This window comes from Strix aluco, chromosome 21 (genome assembly GCF_031877795.1).
Source record: "Strix aluco isolate bStrAlu1 chromosome 21, bStrAlu1.hap1, whole genome shotgun sequence".
NCBI lineage: Eukaryota > Metazoa > Chordata > Aves > Strigiformes > Strigidae > Strix > Strix aluco.
The window spans coordinates 348982-372569 of NC_133951.1; the positions used below are offsets into that span (position 1 = coordinate 348982).

A 23588-nucleotide genomic window follows, 5' to 3' on the forward strand; every position below is an offset into this window, starting at 1 on the left:
GCTGTCGCCGCGGCCCCGCCCCCGCCGCTCTCCCATTGGCTCTCTGCGCCGCCGTCTTCCGCCACGCCTCGCCCGCCCCCCGACGCTGATTGGCCGAGCTGGGAAGAGGCGCGGCCGGGCCGCCATGTTGGGAGGGAGGGTGTTGCGGGGACAGGAAGGCAGCGCGGGCGGCGGTCACCCTTGGCCGCGCTTGCCCCGAGCCCGCTGGCCGGCAGGGCGGCTCCGGGTGCACCGCGCCGCCTCTCCCCCTTCCCCCGGCGGGCCCGCGCTCCGCCGCTCCTCTGACAGCGGCGAGCCGGCCGCGCGTCACCCGGTTCGTGCGGGACTGCGCGGTGCCCCCTCACGGCACCGGCTGGCGGAGGCGCCCACCCCGCTCCGCCCGGGCGGCGGCGCGGCCCGGTTTAACCGCGACACTCGGGGGAGGCGGCTCGGAACGCCGGGACAGGCCGCGCGCTGAGCCCCGGCCCGCCGCCATCAGCGCCCGCGGCGGCGCTCCCCGTGACGTCACGCCCGGAGAAGGCGCCGATTGGTCCTCGCAGCCTCGGTGCGCGACGTGGCCGCCCGTGATTGGACGGCGGCGCGGCCATGGGGGAGCCGCGGCGGGGCGGTGTGCGGCGGTACCGCTTCACCGAGGGGCCGGCGGCGCTGGCGCTGCGCATCCCCGAGGTACTCCCGGGGAGGGGGGCGGTAACCGGGCCGCCGGTGGGGCCGCCTCAGCGGCGGGGCGGGACCGGGCCCGCCTTCCCAGCGTCGCGCCCCGTGTGTTCCAGGTGCTGGACTCGCAGTACGGGCTGTACGCGTGGCCCTGCGCCGTGGTGCTGGCCCAGTACCTCTGGGTCCACAGGAGGAGCCTGCGCGGCAAGCGAGTGTTGGAGGTACCGCTGCCAGCACCCCACCTCCCCGACCCCCGCCTTGGCTCGAGCTGCGGGGGCAGCGTCCCCTCTCCCGCCCCCCTGACCGCGCGGTGCTTGTAGATCGGTGCGGGCGTGAGTCTCCCCGGCGTGGTGGCGGCCAAGTGCGGTGCCGAGGTGACCCTGTCCGACAGCGAGGAGCTGCCGCCCTGCCTGCAGCGCTGCCGGAGCAGCTGCCGGGCGAACCGCCTGCCCCACGTCCCTGTCATAGGGCTCACCTGGGGGCGGGTATCGCCGCAGCTGCTCGCTCTCGCTCCTGTAGACATTATTTTAGGATCAGATGTCTTTTTTGACCCAAAAGGTACGTTAAAACTCTCACGTGTCTTTGATTTGTGACAAACTGCAAGGACTTCTTGTCCAAGTTGTACTGGGAACACAGTCAAGAGATCAGGTGATAGTGTGGTATTGAACTTGTTATTCTTGGGTAACTCTAGCAATAAGCTGTCATAAATACCATCGGAGGGAGATGAATAGAAAACGGAGTAATTAACCTACTGCTTAAGGCCACACTTCTCCCGTCTCTCATATAGAGGCAGCTAGTCTTACACTTATTTTTAATTACCATTTCATATGACCAGGTGTATTTAACTGTACCTAGAGCCCAGAGACTAACCAAGACGGTTTAATCTCCCCAAACTACACAGACTTCGAAGATATTTTAACTACGGTTTACTTCTTGCTGGAAAAGAATCCACATGCTCAATTCTGGACTACTTACCAAGTCCGAAGGTAAACTCTTTTGCATATTTAAGATGCAAATCTTAATTCCTGTCTCCCTGGTTTTAGCTCTTAAAAGTGTTAACTTCTCAGAGACACCACCACACTGATTCCAGAGAAGCTCCTCACAGATACTGGATCAGGCTGGTAGCAGCCAAACAGAAAATAATCCAAGAACCACCAATTTACTGTTGACTAGAAAACTTAACACAGTTTTGTGAACTGTTTTATGTCTGGTGACAGTCTCCTGTAATTACTACCAAAATTATAAACGGGGATGATGTGTTCACACACTGGTATTTCCTCCCCTCAGTGCCGACTGGTCTATTGAAGCTTTGCTCTGCAAGTGGAAGCTGAAGACCATCCACATTCCCCTGCATTCGTTCGGTGCAGACAAAGAGCACCTGGCCAGCTCTTCTCTACCAGGAAGACATACAATTGAAATGATGATCATCTCACTAGCACAATCAGATGGAACTTAAGTTTATTCCACTTGTTGGTTCCAATACAAGATGATACTTAACTGTTCACTGTATCACAGATCTGCAGAAAACAGTCCTGTTTACAGCAAACCTCATGTATACTTTTTGGGAAGCAGATCCCCTTAGCAGTAATTCTTAAAACATGCATTGTAAAAATAAAGCTGTTCAATTTTTCAGCTATGGCTTTTGAGAAATTTGTGCTCCTCCCCAAAGACCATGTAATAGTTCAAAGACTCAATTCCATTATCTAAGCCACTACACGAAATAGCTTAACAACCTGACAAAATCCGCAAGATCTAATTTAATTTCACAACTTCAGCCATGAAGAAAAGTTAACTGCACTCTTTCAAGATAAAAAAATATCCCCTTAAGATCTGTTTCCCAGGACTGAAGCTCTTTCCCAAAGATTTATGGATACAAAAGCCAGCCCCATTGTTTTTAAATGAACCTGCGTAGACTGCCACTAGCCATGCAGTCCTGGAAGATACAAACTCCTCAGATTGTAGAAAAGTACTTTTAATCCCCAATCAAGCCAGACCAAGTATTCAGATGTTTCCATTCCCAATTAACATACATGCATAAAGTTAACAAGGCATTACAATAACCCTTGACACATGATGGTTGAAGTTACAATTCATCTGGTATCCAAATCAAGAAGAAAAGTCACGGTAAGATTAGCTACCATCAAGCAGCAGCCTGTTGTCAGGGCAAGCACACAGCAAATGCAATTAGTACTGCTCAGTGTGTATCTTGGTAACAACGTCTCTCAGACCTGTCTGTGTTTGTAGTCTCGTTTAGATAGTCTATACAATGTTTGGGTTAGTCACAATACTAGTTAAGTTTGCCCATAGTAATTTAAAAGCAACCCCAGTGGATAAAATTTATAAGCAGTAGAATGCATTCGGTTACTATAGAGAAGTTAAACATTGACAGTATAATTGCAGAAATCTTTTCAAGCTAAAAATAAGCTGACTCAGACATTTAAGTTGAGAAAAGTTAACACAGAAAAATGTTTAATATTAACTACAGAGACAGTGGGTATAGTACAGAATGTCTTAAGCAAAAGATACACCAATCAGTACTTACAAAGGAATGAACCATTTCTTTTCTTAACATTACATTTCTCATATGCAAGTTCACATATGTAGGTTGGTATGTTTTATCATTCTGGAAAAAATAAGGTGTGTATATCATCAGCTAGATGTGCTCACTGTATGCTCCATTATTTTTACGCAAGGCCCGGGTGACTGGAAGTGCAGTTGTCAGGCATTTTAATTAACTGGACAGCCATTTGTTTCTGCACGACAAGGCATCGTTACACAGGAGCAATCAGGAGAAAACAGGAAACAGCCAAGCACTCTGCACTGCAACACGCCACCTTAACAGCTAACCAGCATTACTCAACTGCTACACAACTGCGCCTAGTGCACAAAAATACATAAGAGAAGAGATTAGAATTGAGTCTGATAAAACAATCCTTTCAAATATCAACTGTCACCTGAAAAGATTTCTACCAATTTGAATTTGAAGATACTATTTGAATTCAAAGTAAAAAAAAGCATTTACAGTAAGTTTCAAATTGAAGTTTTGCAGAATTTTATTTAAGGAATGAAGACAAAATTGAGAATACTTTTTGACAGAGTTAGCTACTCAGCATATACTGGCTGCATGTTTTCTCAGTATGAAACTGGAGGCAGCAAGTTACCATCAGTTTTAATTTCAAATGAAAGTCAGCACTATATAAACAAAAATGAAGTTTTACCTCAAATATCCAAGCCAATAATGAAATCGGTAGTCGTTCACTTCACTAAATTACAAGAAATTTGAATAACAGCAACAAAATGGCACATAAAATGTAAAATCTGCCACTTGAGGCGCAACTTAAACAAGTAAAAAGTTAGACAAAATGTTACAAAATAACCTTTTCAACAGCTGGTTGCTCGTGCCAGGGGTCTCTCCAATGGGCTGAAGACTCAAGCGATCTTTTCCCCCCAAAGGCGTCCTTTATGTAGATTCTCATTTATCTGATGCATCTAGGTTTGAAGAAAGAAAAGTTCAGCCAGGTTTCTACCTTGTCTCTTTTGATTGTGTGGATGACTTCAGGTATACTTCTAGTTGTGTTTCAACTGGCTTTGCCTAATTTAATTAAGTTTTAGGAATTTCCACAGTGTTCCACCTCCCCCCATGTGTTGCTTTACTTCAGAGGCCAAATGTAAGGTTCTGTCAAAATATTTAGTTACAAAGAATAATAAGCATCAGGCTGTAGATCAAGCCACCATTAACTTCAATTCAGCCTGTTCAACAATAGATTATTAAAAGTTACATAAAAGTTATAAAACTAATACTTCTTCATAAAGACTTAACTAAACTCTAATTAGCAATGAAAACAGAAAGTGTGACTAATTTTGCTACAATTATCTAACTTCAGAGCTAGCTTAGGCCCTTTCCTTTTAAAAATAGGACCAAACAGTTTGAAGGGTTAAAGACACACTATCCTTTCCCCACCCGGTGTATCCTTAGATGCCTCTTCAAGATGTCGACTTGAGGAAAAACTAGTTTCCATGGTTTTCTTGTTGCAAGGAATTTGCCACTTTTCTAGAACAGTTATTACCTCCAGTCAGTATAACGGCCACTGAACCGATCTTCCATTATAAAAGGATAGTGTATCTTTAACATTTAAAGACAAACCTGCTCCAATACACGCCCACAGAAACTGGTCCCTGGAGGATCAGCCAAATCAGTTAAAATCTGCAATACTGGCCAATATTCTTTTAGCAAACAGGAGACCGCAGCTTTAAAGGGGAAAATGCAGATGTTGGATAAATACAGTAAGAAATAGTCATTTTCATCATAGGTTGCGTCTCATACAATATTTTATTAAAACCAAGCCATTAATCTCTCAACAAAACATTTTCTCTGTAAAAAAATTTCTGCGTAGAAAGCCCTTCGGTATTAATTTACCTAAACCGATAACCAAAAAGCACTGCTCAAGAAAAAAAAAACTAACAATGTGCCCCATTAGGATTCACTTGGTTCAGGCTATTAATACTCTAAGAACTACCCAACACCCCATCTAAGTGCTATAATAAAGTAACATGCAACATGTGCTGATCCCGAGGTACATTACCATGTTCCTAGGAGGATACAGCTCCTTCTTCTTCCGGAGACTTGGGAGGGCTCTTAGACCTGGATCTAGAGTTGGATTCCCTCTTTGAGGCAGGGGGAGGGCTTCTAGATCTGGACCGGGATCTTGACCTGGACCGGGATCTGGAGACAGACGAGGACTTTGACTTGGATCTCCTGGCAGATCTGGACTTCGAGGTGGAGCGAGACCGAGAGCGTGTGCGTGACCGAGATTTGGATCTACTGTAGCGGGACCGACTGCGGGATCTAGAGCGGCTCCTGCTTCTAGATCGGCTGCGACGGCGCCTTCTAGGGCTAAAACATACCAGGAAGAATAAAAAAAAAGAAGTGTTAGAAGTTGAACACGGGCAGCGCAACAGATTTCAGCGACTACTTCGGGCCAGGGAGGGCGGAACGGGACCCACGTGGGCAAGAAAGTGAACGTTAAGAGGGCGCCATTGTTCAGAGTGAGTGGCCGGGGGCTAGATCTGCTACACGGTGAAACTCTTCCGCTCTAAGTGAACTCCACGTGCCTTTGCTACTAAAGCCTCACTCCCCGCTCTCAATCCCGCCACGGCACTCACTCGGAAAAGGAAACGAAACCAAGCGGCCCCCACTGTCCAGGCGCACGCCTAAGCCCCGTCTGTCCGCCTTATCAGTGAAACTCCGCGGCCCCCCTGCCCCCTTCCAGGCGCTCACCTGCGGCTGCGGCGGCCGTAGCCACTGCTCCCGTAGCGGCGCGGCGGCGGGCCGCGGCGGCTGTGGTGCGAGTCGGGTGGGCGGCCGTAACGGGCCATCTGCACGCGGAGCTCGCGGCCATCCAGCACAGCCCCGTCCATGGCGTCCATCGCATCCTCGGCATCGCGTTTGTCGTGGAAACGGACGAAGGCGAAGCCGCGGCTCTCCTTGGTGTAGCGGTCCCGGGGGATGTAGACGTCGCCTACGCGGCCGTACTTCTCGAAGACCCTCCGGAGCGTGTCCGGGGACGTACGGTAGGTCAGGTTGTCCACCTTGAGGGACGTCATGCCCTCCACGTCCGGCGGAGGGCGCCCGTAGCTCATGGCGGGCAATAGCCCCCGAGGGGCGGCGGCGGCTGAGGAGAAGAAACCCAAGTGAAGGGGGGCGAGGCAGGAGGCGGCGCGGCCCTGAGGGGGAAGCGCCTCACACCGGAGGGGGGGCGCCTGAGGGGCGGCCCAGCAGAGTCCAGAAAGGAGGGGAGCTACAGGGCATAGGGGAACGCCGCGAGGTCCTCAGCGGAGAGGAAGGAGCAGGCACCCACCTCTGGGGTCCGGGGGGAAGGCGGCCTAAGGCCGGAGTGGAGGCGAAGCGCCAGCAACGGCCACCCCGGCCCGCTGCCGCGAGGAAATGAGCGGGGCGCCGCCCGCGCGCGCCTACTTAACGCCACAAAATGGCCGACGGCCACCCGGAAGTGAAAGCGCCACCCGGCGCGCGCTGCCCCGCCCGCCCCGCGCCCGGCGGCCGCCTCCCAGAGCGCGGCCTTGTCTTTCTTTTTTCTCCTTCCCGGCCGCGGATCCCCGAGGCGCCCTTGGAGGGCGCACAGAAAACCGTCCTCTAAATTAATAACTCGCTCGCCGTTGAAAGTGACCGTTGAGGCGGCTCCGCCGTGACCCGGAAGGACTCGGCGGAGGCGGGGAAATTTTGAACAATGTGTGCCGAAAACGGTAAAAAAACGGAAATAAGGCGAGGCCTGTCCCTGCTAGGGGGAGGAGGGGTCGGAAACCCTCGCCGCGTGAAAAAAAAAAGTTTTAACGAAGGGAATCGCCTGTCGCGCGGGCGAGGAGGTGACGGTTTAAAATGGCGGACGCGGAGGGGCGAGCGCTGTGAGGGAAGGTGGTTTGGGGCCCTCGACTCGGGCTGCTGTGAGGGTGTTTCTCCCGGGGCAACTGCTGTGGGAGTTCGGTGCCTGTCCTGCTCCCGCCATAGCCGGGTGTGCGCTCCGGTCACCGCTGCGAGGGGGCCTGGCAGGCTGGCGCGGCCGCTCCCCGGGCTCTACCTGCCCTCCCGCCGGTAGCGGTGCCTGGTGAAGCCGCCTCGGTCCGTGCAGCCCCGGAGTCCCCGCGATGGATGCGCGCTGTGGTGCGGTGGCAGAGCCTCTGCCCGGTCGCTTCTGCGGGGCGATCTCCACCGGCCGCACGGGTGCTTGTGAGGGAGCTGAGCCGAGGTGGGAAACGTTACAAATCCTCTTACACCCGCAGTGCTCTGTGCCAGTTCATGTTTTGGTACCGTGCACGGTAAAATTGGAACAAGGGAGAAGATCAGCGCAGCTCTTGTGTAAGGATGACAAGCAGATTCCCCGAGTTTTGTCTAGGGAATTCTAGTGAAAGCTGCCCCCCCCCCCCCCCCCCCCCGCGCCAAGTTGTTGCTTTGTCACTTCAGGCGCTGAATAAAATGGCCAAGCTCCAAGCGTAAACAGTAATACCTAGTTCTTATCTTATAACAGTGATGAGTGTTTCTACCCATCTGTTTCATAATACTATGTTAAAAAAAAACCAACAGAAGAGGCAGTTGCCTACTGATTTAACCCAATGACAATATTGATGTGAGAAAGTAAATTCTGTATTAGAATTTAAATCTTTATTCTAACTGCAATTGTGTTTAGTATTTTTTGCACTGAAGTATAAAAATAAGCAATGACATCAATACAAACCCAGAAGCAACAGTTCTTTTCCTGCTACAAAAGATTGGAAGAAGTGAAATAAACTAGTACTGCACATTTGGTATTGCTTTGTGTTATATTGTTTGCTCTTTTTTCCCCTGAGAATTTATTAAAACTTTTCCCATTCATCTGCAGAAACCCTTTCTCTAAGGAGAAATTTGAAGTTTATCTGATGGTTTCTCTGAAATGACAGAGGGTTTCCTGTGTCCCTTCCTCGCTAGTTTCACTCACTTCAATACAAGCTGCTGCTGTTGCCAAGAGAATTAATTGGTCCAGCACACCAGCCCGCCTTGCTGTGCAGCTACATGAATGCTTGTGCTGGCACAGGTGGAAGAAGGCATGAGTGGGACACGGTGCCTAGAGGATCTTAAAAATTTGTTACATTAAATTCACAACATAAAAAAAAGGAAGAAGCGAGCTTTGCTTGTGTTAAAACACCTTGAAGTTCTAATTAGGTCTTTGTAAAGCAGCCTCTGAATAATCACACTGACTTTCTTCCACAAGTAAAAAATAAATACTGTTTTGAAAAAAACTACATTTTTTAGAAAATACAACTCAGGAATTAAAAGTATTAAATGTGTAACAATAGCTGGGATGCAGATTTTAATTCCTTGACTGTAGATAGCAGAGGTAAAATTTGGTGATTTGTCATTTACTGCAGTCAGTTCTGGATCATCTTCTCTTTCTCTTTGGCCAGTGGTTAAGTGGAGTTGATTTAGCTGAATGCTCCAATCCTGACTTGGACAGAAGATAGTAAAAAGCAGCCATTCAGAATACATGAGGTATGATCCTCTTTCAATTTTGCTGATGTTTTAACAGAGATCTTCAAAACCTAAAGATCAGTTGATCTTAAATTTATTATTTAGAAATACTGTGAAGTAAAATATTAAGGATATGTAATGACTAAAACTGAACGTTGTTCCTGGAGACAAAGGAGTGAAAGATTATGAAGACTCCTCTCTTGAGTCACTGAAACAACACAGAGCACTGTACAGAGCACGTGTGTTGGTGGTATTGAGCTGTGTAGTTTCTCTGAAGGGGCAATAATTTTTCCTTTGGAATGACTATTTGTGTGTTTGAAATCAGCTAATGAGGCAGTTTTCTTAGATGGCTTTCTAAGACTTTTTTTTTTTTTTTTTTAATCTTGCCAGGTATTCTTTAGTGCATAGAGATAATAATTATGAAGAACTAGTATAAATCTTTTTATTTTAAGGATTAAATTTCCACCCTTTCAAGTAGAAAAAGTGTACTTTCATAAAACTGCATTTCCCATAGTGCACAAGGGCTTTCTAGGCTGGATCAGCTGATCTAGATTGTGAAATGTTCCTTATTTCCTGTCCAACATGCATGGAAATGACTCGTGTGTACGAATGTCTCATCTTTCCTTCGTCAGGTGATTTAAGGGCTGTGGACCAGAATTCTGATTTAGAACAATGGCAAGAAACTGAGCTGATTAACTAGCTCGATAGTTGGAAAACTGCTTCGTTTGGGGGAAAGTGATGTCATGAAGAAGTAGCATACTGCAGTCTGCTCTGTTAACTTCATGGGAGAAGGTAGAGAGAATCTTGGTCTTTAGCTTTTGTACTAGACCTTTGTTTGTTTGTGTTTTGGTTTTTTTTTTTTTTTTTCAAGTTACTGATTTTGCTGTACATTATTTAAAAGAGTTACCAGATTTCTTGATTAGCTGATGGTTATGTCCTAGCAGCTAGTAATCATAATTTTTGAAGCTTTCTCTTTTTTTTGTTGTTTTGTTTTATTCTTTTTGCTTGTTTTTGACAGAGGTTAAGAGGAAACTTTTAAAAGGAAATAGAGTTTTTCCGGACTGAGGACTGAGGACTTGGCAAGAAAACACAAAATGTCTCCTGAATCAAAAAAACTTTTCAACATAATTATTTTGGGAATCTCATTTATGTTTATATTCACTGCTTTCCAAACATGTGGAAATATTGCGGTAGGTGTGAATTTCAAAACATGCCACATATCTGTCACCCTAATTCATCCTTTCTTGTCTTTTGTGTACTCTAATGTAAGAGTTGCTTTATTTTGTATTTTTTAATGTGCAAGACACCTTGACATTTTGCCTCTTTTGGTTTAGTGTTAACTAGATTAAGTTGGTTAACTGGATAATTAAGCAGTTTATTTCTTTAAGATAGCATAGCTACGTATGTAACTGTGCCAGATTGCTTAGAAAGTAGAAAATTAATCTTATAAAATGTTTGAACTTTAAAATAGTGTCTGTTTTGACACTTAATATTTAACAATTTAATTACATTGGACCTTCCATATTTCTGATTATTCTATATAGTCCCTTTCAAAATATTTGCCTAAGTTATTATTAACCATGTCCGTAGTTTTTCCTAGAGTGGTTTTCCTAATCTAACATATTTTTCTGTTCTAACAAACTCGACGTTGAGGGGGAGTATGAGGATAACATCTGACAAGTAGTCAGACTTCCACAATTGCTAGAACTGCCAAGTCACCTTTCATCTGAATAAGTAATTAACTGCTTTAGTAACACCTATCTCTGTGCGCCGAAGCAAAATTGAGTTTAGCGTAATCCAAATTTACTGTTAACAGCAGATTGCACTCTTTAATTTTTAACTTAAATTTTTACAATCCTGCTACTGACATACTTAGCCCAGATCCTCTAACTTACTGAGTTGTTGACATTGCTTTCAGTATTAGTTATATGCCTGAAGGGCAGTTAGATTTCAACATACCTCTGGAGCCTACAGGACTTACAGCTTCTCTTTTCTTGCATGCAAGAAGAATGCTTTCTGGGTTCAGACATGTAAATGTCCTTCACTGACAGAAATAACTGCTTAGGATAAAAAGTGCAGCATGATACTGTGCAGGAGTACATAAGTACAGCCCGGTGATCTTAGAACTTCTGCAATGCGACCACAGCTCCTCACTGAATTGGATCTAGTGATCATGTAATTTATTGTCATTAAAGTCATTACAAGTGACTTTCAATCAGATCTGCCCACCAACCAACTAATTACATGGTCTCATGATCACTAAAGCTGATTCAAGGGAAAAAAAAAGGAACAGGGAAATAACAGGAAGCCGAAAAGAATGGAAACTCTTACCAGCACCTCATAGTTAGGTCAAGTTAAGAGTATTTTGAAACCTCTCCTTTTTTTCCCATTTTTTGAATTAAGTTAGTCGTACGTACCTACCTAAGAGGTGCTTAGTGAAACAAAAGTTTTGTGAAATATTTTAAGGTCTCTGATGAAATAATGATACAATCCTGAAGTACTAATTACTGCTTCAAACGTAGATGTTTCCCTGCCAGGTATCTCCTTCACCTTCATTGTGAAGGTGTTGTGAGTTGTAATTAATACTTTAAATTATTTTAAGTACTTTGTAGAGTCTATTAATGACTAATTCTAGTGTCTGATACTGACTTCAAACTGACGCAAGTGTTCTCAAACTACAAGATATATTCTAACATATTACAATGTATGATTTCCTCCTCACAGCAAACTGTTATCACAAACTTAAACAACACCGATTTTCATGGCAGTGGCTACACAAGGTAATTTACACAGATCTTCTTATTACTTTGCTCTTTGCAGGGTGGAGCTGGTTATAATTCCATCTGGTAGAGATATACTCTCAAGAGATTGTAGTGTTCTGCTGACTTCACAATTTAATAGCATACTTAAAGCAGTTCAAAACATAGGCTTCTCACATTCGCTCTAGTTCTACTTCGAATTATTTCTAGTAGAACTACATATCTGTTTTGTATGTTTTCTTTGTAGGGAGAAAAAATACCTTACAGTCATCATATTCTTAGCATTTATTAGGAGATGAAGAATGTGAAAGTTTTAAAATAAATAAAACTGCTAACTAAGGTCTTGGTTGTTTGCCCTTGTACACCTCTGTGTGTTTGTGTAGGACAGGTGGTGTGGATCAACTTCCAGGAAATACTGCGACATAAATGTGAAAGGAGCAGTCAGAAAGATGAGAAGCAAAGCCACAAAAAAGCGTTCTGTTTATTGCACTGGCATAGCCAAACTCGCCAAGCATGAGCAGGGACCTTTTGTATGTCAAGTTAACAAAATATATCTATAAATCTTCTGTGGTGTATTTGGCAGAAAATGAAAACCTCACTGATAGACAAATGAGGTTCTAAAACATTGTCCTCTAGAAGTACTGGGCACAAACTACGGTAACTATTGTTAAGGCACAGTTAGACCAATGCGTGTTGTAAATTACAAGATGTGCTTACCTGTAGTAGTTTGGGACTCTACTCAGCAATCCAAGAAACACTGTGCACCCCTGTATTCCCATGTGGAGTGCAATGGGTGAAGGTAACGGAGGAAAGGAAATGTTTGACTGTAAAAGTTAGCAGTTACTTAAGTTATGAATGTACTTAATTTGATATTTTTGAATCGACTGAACATTCTTAAATCAGTTGCACTTATACCCTACATTTTATTTTAAGTACTTAATCATCTTTGTTGTTTATTTATGTAGCATGTCCATTATTTATGGAGTATTCTCTGCATCGAATCTTGTATCACCTTCAGTAGTTGCAATAGTAGGACCTCAACTCTCCATGGTTGTTAGTGGCATATTTTATAGGTAAGTATTAATTTTGAATTTTTGTCTGCTTCCTTTGAAATCTCCTTCATTTTTTCACACCTAAGGCTACCATGCCATACATGAAATTGTACTGACTGAGGAAGGCATCTTGCAGAGATACTGTCTGTATTAGTAGATGTGTAACTGCAGAGTATTCCAGCCTACTGGAAACAGAGTGTATTTTTTCCACAGCATTTCCAGACTTTGCTGACTGTGGAGTTCAGGTTGTGGTCTCAGATTAATGACTGTATGAAAAAAAATTCTACATGCTTAGAGGAGTAAAAAGATTACCTTTTTTTCATGTACAACCTAAGATATTTTCCACTGTCACTTAGGAGAGAGTAGCTGATTTAGAAGAAGCTAAGTGAGGTACATGATTGTTAAAGAGCATTGTCCACTTTAAGTCTATATTCAATAAACTGATCTGTTCTATTTTAGCCTGTACATTGCAGTTTTTATCCAACCTGCTACGTGGGCTTTTTATACTGCTTCTGTTTTTATTGGCATTGCAGCTGCTGGTAAGCATTGTTCTTATTCTGCTTACTATTCTTTGCTATATTTGAATATACCTCTAAAATATTTTATTTCCTGAGCAATATATTCTGTATATTTCAGTACTCTGGACAGCACAGGGAAATTGCTTGACTGTAAATTCTGACGAAAACACCATTGGAAGGAACAGTGGAGTATTTTGGGCGCTCTTACAGTCCAGGTAAGCTTTATTTGTTAATCTTTTTTTGGTTGTGTACACATTCTACACCTTTTGTTAAGTGGGACAGACTGCATCAAAAAGTACTCCACTAGTACCTTGCAGTTAGTGAAGTGGGAGGGAGGGCTGGAAGCAACATTTCTATTGCTATTGTGCATTGTAGAACAATGAATGAAAGTTACATATTGCAGGCCTCTGCTCTCCACATGCCAGAAAGACACATTTCTGTTAGGGGAGAATTTGACGTATGTAACAGAAATCTTGTTGATTGTGGAGGGCTGTGCTAATTTGTGTCAGGATTCTGAGTGCACTAATAAGCCCTAATGGTCCTGAACAACCTCACCTGGGACCTCTCCCACACCGTTTCCCTCTGCCCGTGGGCCCAGGAGCCCTATTAAAACTCAGCCCTGGGCTTTCTGTTCCTCTGGAGCTGCATTGGAGGAGCACTGGTCTCCAGCTTAGCCACAGCTATGCATGTGCCCTGCTATGGATTCTGGTGGTCTAGACCCCAGGCTGCAGAATGACTTCCCATCTTGGCTTTGTTCTGCCCTGTTGCTGTGGACCTGCATTGCAATCACCAGACCTGACTCTGGCCTGTGGACTGACTTCCTAGCTCGACCTCAGACCTGCCTCATAAATTTGTGTGATAGTCTGGACTCTTGGTTGACCCTGCCTACAGTCTTTGGGTCTGCCCTGCTTGCCTTGCTCCAGTACTGTGGGGCTGGGCTCTAGCTGGGGAGGCACCTTCTCTGCTGGCTGTGTCATCCCCTCTTAGCCCTCCTTCCCCAAGGGGGCAGCTGGACCTTGCTGCTCGCTGACAAGTTGAAGATACTAAAGTTGGACTTGACAGTCAGAAGAGAGATCTTATTGTTGATAGTTCTCAGATACTAAGCTTTGAATGCTGCTTCAACCAAAAAAAGTCAACAAAAATCTCGGCATGAAGAATGGTAGTGACAATGAGGCAGTGGATGCTGAGTTGCTGCCATTGAGTATCTTGTGCAGATATGGTTTATGTCTCTTGGGAGAGTGTAATGTAATAAGGTATAGGGAAAAATAACAAAGCTGTGCAAGAAGATAGAGCTGCTGACTTGAAGAGAGACTAAAAAGGCTGGGACTCTTTCCTTTGGAGAAAAAGCATCTGAGGAGGATTATACTGATGGGTTACTAAAACACGAAGGTAGCAGGTGAGCTGAATGTAGAACTGTTGCTCACCAAATGCTGCTGTACTAGAACTCAAGTCACTTGGTGAGACTGGAAGAGAATTGGTTTGAAATGGATAAAGTGTTTCTTTACACAGTGGGCAATTAAACTTTTGGAGCTTGCTGCCACAGAAGGGTGTAGAGTTGGCTGGTGTCTGCAAGATCAAAAAGGAATCAAATTCCTTGGTAACAGGTCCAGCAATGGTTCCTGAAGAGAGAAAGAGAGATACTTTTTACCACCCATAATATAGCAATTCTAAATTAATTCTATTATTTTAAATTAATACACCTGATCTAGTGGAAGGTGTCCTTGCCCGTGGCAGGGGTGTTGGAACTAGATAATCTTTAAGGTCCCTTCCAACCCAAACCATTCTGTGAATTCTGGATATTGGGAGATGAGGGGAATGAATTGCAGGAAGTGCTTGGGCTGGCGAGCCTGCACTAGATGGCATTGCTGATGTTGTGGGGACAGAACACTGGATTGGTAGAACATTGTTGTGAACCAGTGGCATACTTCTTGTGTTCCTGAAGTTTCAGGTTCCAGAATTAACATATCAGTATGTTATCAGAGTAGCAATTTCCACAAGCCCAACTAATCATGTGTTCTACAACGAGTAAAATGCATGGCTTTATGTGAGGAAACTTGTAAGTCTGTTTTGAATTGCTGTTCTTTCAGAATTACTGTATTTCAGGAAACTGGAGGTAGGAACACAGAATTTCCCTTGACCTGTTAACAACCAATTTAGCATTGCTGGGACAGTGCTTCAGACAAGACACGTGACTCTTCTCAGGAAGCATTACAAAATCATCTCCATAATATGACACAATTATGTTGGCTTTCTAACCTATACCCTTACAAAATTAGAGACAGGCAATTTAGATGCAGATGTCCTCATTTTTGCTACCACCTTGTGCCTTGATTGCTGAAAATGAATAACCAACATTATGGGGAAGAATCCTCTACTGTGTTTGAAGTTTTATATAGAGTAAGCAGTTTGCATGGAGAGTGACTAGCGTCTTTATTTCTTTCAGAATTGCACAGTACTATTTTCTGCAGAGACTAGCATTGCTGTAATGCTACAACCTTAATCTTGCTGTAAAAAAGTGCTGTTCACCTTTGTTGTCCTTTTTGTTTACAGCTTGTTTTTTGGAAACCTATATATATACTTTGCTTGGCAAGGAAAAACTCACATATCAGGTGGGTATTGCTTGTTTGTATGGGAGGCTATCCTTTAAAATATGGTAGCATGAATAAACAAATGAAATAATGAACTGAAAATTGGCAATAAACTTATACAATAGCAGACAAATTTTTTTCCAATTTATTGTTAGATAGGCTCTATTTTTGGAGCACATTTTGATTCAGTGTTCCATGGTACTTATGGCCCCTGTATTACGTATGTTGTTTTCCTGCATGCAATGCACTTTGAGTACCTTCTTTTAGGATATTATCTATGAAAGTCTTCAGAATTTATTTTTCCATAACAGCTACTCTGGGATTTTCCCTGTGCAGACACACTAATGCCAAAATACACATTTTTTTGTGGGAAAAGGTATTCTGGAATGGCTGTATGTTTAATATACATGCTGTCCTGTTCCAAAGTAAGTTCCTAGTGTAAAATGTCCTTCCAAAACGGATTGGAGACTGATTAACTTATGAACTAAAGGAAAATCATCCCCGTTCATTTCATTGTGCTGGCAGAGTTGAGTGTGTAAAGAACTTGGTCTTCCTTTCTTGGCATAGTTTATGAAGACTGACTTCCTAATGGGATGGTATTTAATACTATGGGGTTTTTTGTTTGATGTTGTGCTAGACTGGTAAAGAGCAGGAGAGAGAAAAGTAAATTTAATACTCTGAAGAAACTGGATAGTGGTTGATACTTACTGGTTTTCAAGCAGAGATTTCTACTTGAGCAAGGCAAGGTGGGGGGGAGTATCAGCTACAAAAAGAGCAATGGTGAAAACAGAGCAAAATGTAAGATTTTAATTATAAAACCTGAGTATCACTGGAAAACCAACATTTTGTAAATAGGGTTAATTGTCCTGTTCTATAATGACTGTGAGACTTTTCTTTATTGTAGTGTTAAAATATCTACTAGAATGGTCACTTGTTTTAACATTTAAAAGATGAGGATACTTCTGCTGTAGTCAATCAGGAATAAGATGTTGATTTTTAAATAATTATCAGGCTTCAGAAATACTGCCGTGTTGAGATGAATAGTCCACTTCATGTCTCTGTTAGATCTGTCTTTTCAGGTTCCCCACAGACATGGGCGTGGTAGCGCAGCACAGGTTAATTTTTAAAGGTCAGCTCCCACATTCCCTTATCTTTAACACAAAGGCTGAAATGTTATTGAAAGTATTGGAGGCGCTTTGGATCTCCTGGGCCTGAAATTCTGTGCATTGTGAATTTCATTGCTCTTTCTAATCACAGAATAGAGCAATTAACTATGAGGGAGTTCTGCTGTTACATTTCCTCCTGTCTAAATGTCTTGAGATTCCTTTTTATTAATAAAATGTTGGTATCAGAAGATCTGACAGTGTTTAAAAATCAATTCCGCTTTCCTTTTACTACCTAACCAAAAATTTTACAGACATTTCAAGGTGAAGCACATACTCTCTTTTTGATCTGTAGTTACACATGTTGTTTATAATTGATGTAGAACAATTTGATGTTTACCTTTAAGCTAAAGGTAAATACAAATGTAGGCAATCTCTTCAGAATCGTATACTAGTTCAATCACAACTATTAGCTGTTTCTTGGCTTTTTTCTGCTTCATATTTGTGAATGGGGACGACTTCTGTATTACAGACTTCCCTGTGCCAAACAAGTTGGTTAGTGCAGCAGAGCTGGTGCTTAGGGCAGCGATGACCTTCCTCCAGCTGCACATTGTGTGCTCTGTCAGTTAGATTTCAGTGGGTTTAAGGCCTTTGTAGTTTACAAGCCTACCAGTTTATGACATTACAGTGCTAATATTTCTGATGCTGGTTAAGAGGGTTTTGTGTGTTTTTTTTTTTTTTTTAGAAATCTGAAGGGTTTTGGGCTGCTTAACTATGTCTGCTTTGAATAAGTCTTGAAAGATGTACTTTCTTCTGCTAATAATTTATACACTTCCTTTGTTAATTGGCTCGTCCTTGGTCATAGCCTTTGCATGGCAGAAAATGTGAGTGACACTGTTTAATATGCCGGTATTTTATTAGAACCATAAAACAGACAGGAATTTGCCAGCAGCTGGGTACCTTTTGCTCCATGTGAAAGGTAAGTTAGAAAATTGGTATGCATTTTAAACACTGTTATGTGGTATATATTAGTTCTTTGTAGGTAGTTGAATTGGTTTGAAATGGCTTCTGCACATCTAGTTATGACTTTTCTTTGTTTTTCCACAGAGAGTGATCGCAGAACTGTCTTCATTGCTCTGACTGTTATCAGTCTTGTGGGCACAGTTCTGTTCTTTCTGATTAGGAAACAAGAGGACACAAAAACTCCAGGGGAGGAAAATTCTGCTAATGAAATCCTGGGGGACAGCTCGTAAGTGCTTATGGCAATAACATGTTGTCACATACTTGTTTGTGCTCCTATTCTTCAGTGGAACATCATGCATTCACTTTTCCCTCTACACTGGAAACACAAATGTTACGAACAACCTGTAGAATTTACAGATTTAATAGAAAAGGTCTGTACTTTAACAAGTGAGAATTAATGTTCTTTATATGACATATTTTCAAGGGTGGAGTGCAGTACTACACATTAAGTTTTTCCATTAATAAGTGCCTTTAGAAAGATACCTTTTACCTCTTTTTTTCCACTGATTATTATTAAATGTGTATCTGCCTTTCATAGTCTGTCTTGCCCTCATCAGCCCAGTTTAAAGGCTGGACTAAGCAGAAATGACTCACTTTTTATAGGTTATATTTTACATACTGAAACATGTTTTTCATATCTTCTCTACATATATGTGCCCCTGATAAATACATTAGAAATGTGTCGGTACACAGATCGATTCAGTACTGTTTTGCCCGAGGCATCAGTTTAAATATTTTTCCTTTATTTAAAGAACAATGAAAATGTTAGAAAAACATCAGTAAGTATGCCAGTGAAAAAATGTTCAAACCTAAAAATGCTCAGAAGAAAGATTCTGATAAGCAGGTTAAATTTTGAATGGCATTCACCAGCACAGAAAGCAAGTAAGTTTTCGGGTTAGTAGTTTAGATTCTTAGAAACTTTTAATAATGTATTAGCATATTCCAGTATATAGTGCTGGGCTAGAAGATGTACAGAAAATCTGAAAAATTAGGCTGCCTTCCAACATAGTGATACAGTGTGGTTATTCTTTTTCCATTTTGACTAAGTCATTTATTTACCCAGGTCTGCACAAAACAAAATGACGAGAGCAGTGGCTGCCTTCAGTAAGTACTGTTTCACATAAAAGTTGCTTCAAAAAATACTGACATATCCTTTCCAGCTCTCCATGATTCTGCTGATAATGTGATCATGTACAAATCAATTAGAACAAAAATTTGTGAACAGGTAAGGTTTTGAGAATGCATTTCAGTTATTTCACTTCGAATATAGACCTTCAGGGATGTCCTGCTTGGAAAAATGACTGCCAGATGGCAGTGGTTTTCAGGCCAGAGATGACGGTTCACACAGGGACACAGGACTGATGAGTTTTGAGCCTGTTAGGAATTCAGTTGCATATGTGAGCATCTGTGATTTTTGAGCCTAGCCAAAATGGGGCTTGCAACTGGAAAAGCTTGGGAACCGCTGAACTAAATTGTGGGCAAATTACTGTTGGTGTGGAATTGGTGTGAGCTGGCTGGCTGTGCTACAGAAGTGTTTCTGTCAGGTGACGATACCATACTTTGCTTGCAGTCAAGCTCTGTTTGTAAGTGAAGTAGACTTCACTTCAATTACATACTATTATAGTCCAGGAAAAATTTGGAGGGATACTTCCTTGATGTAGTTTTAGATCCAAGTTACTTTACAACAGCTTCCTTATACAGGTGAGCTCAAAAAGAGCAGGTCACCACCTGTGAAAGCTAGTGCATGAAAGTTGTTTGTTTTTTTCTTTTAAAAAAATAAAATTCACTGACATAAGATAAAGAAGTTACATGTTGGTTTATTTTGTCATCAGATGATACCGGTTAAAAACAACAATTTTGAACTGGAGCATCTGGAGTTTCCGTTGAAGTTTGATGTGGTCTGCCTGTGACTGTTAAGTTTGTTTTGAGAGTTGGGATCTTTACTGAGAACTTATTTATCCTTTTAGGAGACAATTGCCATGAACTGAGAGTACAAAAATACAATGAGCAGAAAATTGTCTGCTAATTGAAAACTGTGTATCTCCTCTTTAATATTTCCCCCCTTGCATTTCTTACAAAAAAGGATTTCAGATAACAGCATTTCTTTCAAAGGGCAAGTCAGGCTTGGTTTGTTTAGGACTCTGTTTACTGTAATAGTCACAGTTTGCATAATTTTAACCTATTTTTGCAAAGAGCAAAAGGAAGTGCTTAATAATGTTATTAATTTCTATTATTATGTCTTTACAGAGAAATCTATAAAGCTGAGCTTCACCAAAGAGATTCTGCTTCTCAGTGTTACAACCGCCTACACGGGTATGAAGCAAGCGGAGGGTGTAATCGTGTAGCAGCGTCAGGGCATTGTCTGGCATTTGAACCCCAGAGCAGGATTGCAATTCCATATCTCTGCAAATATAACTTGAATATTCCAGTTAACTTTGAATGAGTTACTTACGACATTTCTGTGTTCTGGAAAGTGTTTCTGTGTGGGAGGAGGGCTGTGCCTAAATCTGCAGATACTGACGGATGTAGTAATGCTTGGTTCAGTACAGTTCTGGGTCAGGCAGAATTTACATAGCTGACTTTTATGTGATTTGGCATTACACTATCAATAGGTTGCAGTTTGTTTAATGCAATTGCATTGCATTAAAATTATTTTTGTACAATATGCTTTCAGTGTCCACTCCATTGAAGTGTGGGAGATTACTAAGTCTTCATTTTAGTCTTGGTTCTATTGGGAAAAAGTTTTGCCATTTTCAACTATTTCTTGTCACTAGTATTTGCTGTGGCAAAAGCTCTCTTTTTTTTTTTTAGCAACTTTAGTTAAACCCAGTCTGTCATTGTTAGACCAAGGTATGAGTTGTAAAATAAAAATACATTTATTTTTGCCATATACTAAAGTGATTCTTCCACCAAAAAAAATATAAAATGTTCAAAATGTTACTGCGATCCTTTAATGGATTTTTGGGGGGGTTTCTTGCTTCTTACTTGACTTCAGATGTAGTTCTGTTCATGATCAAATTAAGTTTGAGGAAGAATAGATGCATTTTCAGAATCTCAGCTCTGAGTCACAGTGAAAAATTGTTGTTAGCTCTTGTAGATGAAAAGAAAGACTTAGATGCGAACAGACTATAAACAGTGCCATAACATCTGCTGAAGTTTGCAGTCAGCTTCTGGTAGAGAAATAGCAATAGTAGCTATGAAGTCAGCTTGCACGAGCTACTAATGTGAGTTACAAGTTACTTCACAGCATCTCCTGTGTTGTGTTAACTGCAATTAAGTAATGTGAATTCCTCCTAGACGTTTAGTGCATTGGGAATGTGAAACGAGATAACAAGGGAAAGGAGTCAGTCAGGTTTTGCCTGATTAATCTGAAATTTGGTTTTATGGGTAGCAGGAAAATAATCCAGTTTGAAAAAATAGCTGCTGCCATCTGGTGGCTCTTGGTGAATATTGTCACTTTTTGTAGGAAAATACAAAAACCCGTAAGGCCGGCAAAGCTTTTATTTCTAAAGTTGGCGGTTGGGTGACTAAGACTGCTCAAAGTTCACCCCTTTTTGAGGCTATGCAGTTCATATACCATGCTGGGTGGCCTGCTACATGTAGACCAGGATATGGTGTGCAATATTTTTGCAGTAGCAAAAGGCAAAGGACATAAATTAGAAACAGTTCTATTTTTGAACTATTTTTTGTTGTTTAGGCATAACACTTTGAATGGTTTTAAATATACTTTCTATTAAGGAACTGGTATTTTTATACTGATGGTTGCTTATGGTCATGCTAGTTACTCAGCTGTGTTACCTTTCCTCACAGTAATGGCAGTAGAAAGAAGGACCTTTAAACAAACAGCAGTTGTTCTTTCCCAGTTTTCGTTCATTATGTATAGAAAAGTAACAGTCCATTTTAGGAATCTTAGCTCTTTTGGGATTTGGAGGTGCAGGTAGTCTTTTTCAGGAATGCCATAACTTGAGGGGAAAAAAACCTGATGTGTGAAATTCCAAAGTTCTTGAAAAGCAGAAATATAAACCATATATAGAAATTCTGTAGTCAACAGAAGCAGTACTGAACCTAAGTGCACGTGACTGCTTTTTCTAATACAGTTTTTGTAAACTGGCATAGGAGAATATCGTAATTACATAGTTTAAAATTCCCTAATGGCTTCTATTACACATACTTCATTTAAATATATGTATTTGAAAGGTACTTTAGGGAAAAACAGCCTTTAGACATAAAAAGAATTTTTTAATAACTTTCATAATAGTTCATCTGTCAATTTTGTTTGGTTTCTTTCAAAGGTTTGGTATTAACATTCTTTTCTGGAGTATATGGAACATGTATTGGTGCTGTGAATAGGTTTGGCAGTGAAGAGAAAAGTCTTATTGGTCTCTCTGGTATTTTTACTGGTGTTGGAGAAATTTTAGGTGAGTAAATTTACTACCATATAGACAAAAAAGGATTAAGATGTAGTTACTACAAATGCTTTTTTGTCTTCAACTGAATAGTGTCTTTCAAGCTTCCAGCAATGATTATGTAAACAAAGAATGAAATATTAGAAATAAAATTGTCAGTGTGGTTCCTTATTGCACTGTGAATTATACATTACACCATGTACTGTGAATGTGGACTAGGATGTGAATTACTGATTACTGAAATTTTGCATTCTTTTTGGGTTAGTGCAAAGACATACATAAGACTTAGAATGAGGAACACTAGGCTACAATGTTATTGGGGAATTTTTAGCATTTTGATAGTCTGTTTTTAAATAGTATTCTGTTTACATTTTTATTTCTTAAGTGGTGTCGTAACTATTTTAAATTTATTTAAGTATTACACTGAAGGTTTTTTTTCTTAAAAATGTTAGCTTGTGTTACATGAGATCTGGTATTTGAATAAAATTGAATTCAAGTAATTAAGTTCATTAAGTAAATTTTTTTTGCTTAAACTCAAGTACTGCAGTGTTTAAAAAAAAAAAAAACGCACAACAAAACCTCCACTATTCACTAGCAACTTGAATCCATACAGATGTGTGATTTTTTGCAATTAAGAGCTAAGCACAAGGCCTTGCATTTTCACTTAGTATGTTGCAATACTGGAGGAAGCAGAGCTACTGGGAAAATTCTTGCAAAAAGGTTGTGTCTTCATTGGCAGTCACTGATAAATCTCCTTTCTGCATTTCCCAGACATCTCTAGCAACCCAAAGGTTATGTCATCTGCCAGTTGGGCTGGCAGATCTGGCAAACTCTTGAGGCTGTTTTCATGTCTGTCAATCTTTGTTATCCAATATGGGGAAGTTTATAATCTAAGTTTTCAAGGTTTTTTTTCCTAGCATTTTAAGTTTGGTTCTGTTAGATCTTCAGTTCTGATTTAATTATCCAATCTTTTCCCCTCGTACAGGTGGAGGTCTCTTCGGTTTACTGAGCAAGAATAATCGTTTTGGCAGGAACCCTGTTGTGATGCTAGGCATTATTGTCCATTTTATAGCCTTTTATTTAATTTTTTTCAACATGCCAAATGATGCCCCTATTGCTCCTATGGAAGGAACAGATGATGTTGCTTATATGATTCCAAGGTATGTGAATTTTTTCCTTTGGCTAGTGTAACTCAAGATGTATATAAAGAACTTGTCCCTGTAACAAAATTCCTTGAAGCTGCTTTTCTGTGTAGTGACTAACTCCACAGAAAAGGCTTTTAGGAATTCTGTTTTTATTAAAGGTAGATATTCTACCAGTGTGCACCCAATTTAGGAATTTAAATGGCATAAGAATAAAAAGCATGAGGCTATTTGGCAGCAATTTTGACATTGAGAACTGACATTCCTGAGATCTATTACAGGAGTGAGACCAGCAATTATTGTACTAGATGTCAGGAATTTGGTTT

General features: G+C 41.7%; 3 protein-coding genes across 13 annotated transcripts in view; 2 read left to right on the top strand and 1 right to left on the bottom strand.

Annotated features, from left to right (window-relative positions):
* The first annotated feature begins 409 nt into the window (after positions 1–409).
* METTL23 (methyltransferase 23, arginine) lies at positions 410–2286 on the top strand. Its single transcript, XM_074846960.1, has 5 exons — positions 410–666; positions 771–875; positions 975–1212; positions 1556–1640; positions 1942–2286. The coding sequence occupies exons 1-5, from the start codon at positions 586–588 to the stop codon at positions 2108–2110; spliced, it is 678 nt and encodes a 225-aa protein (XP_074703061.1). The 5' UTR covers positions 410–585; the 3' UTR covers positions 2111–2286.
* Positions 2287–3096: 810 nt separating this feature from the next.
* Positions 3097–6647, bottom strand: SRSF2 (serine and arginine rich splicing factor 2). 7 transcript variants are annotated; one of them, XR_012625937.1, is made up of 4 exons: positions 5933–6591; positions 5238–5548; positions 4799–4902; positions 3097–4143 (listed from the first exon to the last, which is right to left on the bottom strand). XR_012625937.1 is itself a non-coding variant. In XM_074846961.1 (3 exons), exons 2-3 carry the CDS (start codon positions 6292–6294, stop codon positions 5245–5247), a joined length of 666 nt encoding a protein of 221 aa, XP_074703062.1. In that variant the 5' UTR covers positions 6295–6326; positions 6513–6647; the 3' UTR covers positions 3097–5244. The 7 variants fall into 7 exon arrangements, 3 of the variants coding, with proteins under 3 accessions (XP_074703062.1, XP_074703064.1, XP_074703063.1); XR_012625940.1 differs by having other exon boundaries at positions 3097–3531; positions 4032–4143; positions 4799–5548; XR_012625939.1 differs by lacking the exon at positions 4799–4902 and having other exon boundaries at positions 3097–3531; positions 4032–4143; positions 5933–6588.
* A 66-nt stretch (positions 6648–6713) lies between these two features.
* MFSD11 (major facilitator superfamily domain containing 11) overlaps positions 6714–23588 on the top strand; it is a 40088-nt gene continuing 23213 nt past the window's right edge. The window contains exons 1-14 of one of the 5 annotated variants that reach the window (XM_074846959.1): positions 6714–6915; positions 8608–8692; positions 9304–9463; positions 9690–9861; positions 11396–11451; positions 12396–12503; positions 12942–13021; positions 13119–13215; positions 15551–15609; positions 17799–17940; positions 18778–18818; positions 19962–20027; positions 22007–22132; positions 23106–23280. In XM_074846959.1, the coding sequence (XP_074703060.1) occupies positions 9766–9861; positions 11396–11451; positions 12396–12503; positions 12942–13021; positions 13119–13215; positions 15551–15609; positions 17799–17940; positions 18778–18818; positions 19962–20027; positions 22007–22132; positions 23106–23280 (1046 nt within the window). In that variant the 5' untranslated portion in view covers positions 6714–6915; positions 8608–8692; positions 9304–9463; positions 9690–9765. The other 4 variants (XM_074846955.1, XM_074846956.1, XM_074846957.1 and 1 more) reach the window with 4 other exon arrangements.

Coding starts and splice junctions, on each gene's coding strand:
- METTL23 (XM_074846960.1), top strand. CDS start 586: ATGGGGGAGCCGCGGCGGGGCGGTGTGCGGCGGTACCGCTTCACCGAG. Junction 876..974: donor GCGGCAAGCGAGTGTTGGAG/GTACCGCTGCCA, acceptor CGGTGCTTGTAG/ATCGGTGCGGGCGTGAGTCT. Junction 1,213..1,555: donor TGTCTTTTTTGACCCAAAAG/GTACGTTAAAAC, acceptor CAAACTACACAG/ACTTCGAAGATATTTTAACT.
- SRSF2 (XM_074846961.1), bottom strand. CDS start 6,294: ATGAGCTACGGGCGCCCTCCGCCGGACGTGGAGGGCATGACGTCCCTC. Junction 5,549..5,932: donor TACGGCCGCCGCAGCCGCAG/GTGAGCGCCTGG, acceptor GGTATGTTTTAG/CCCTAGAAGGCGCCGTCGCA.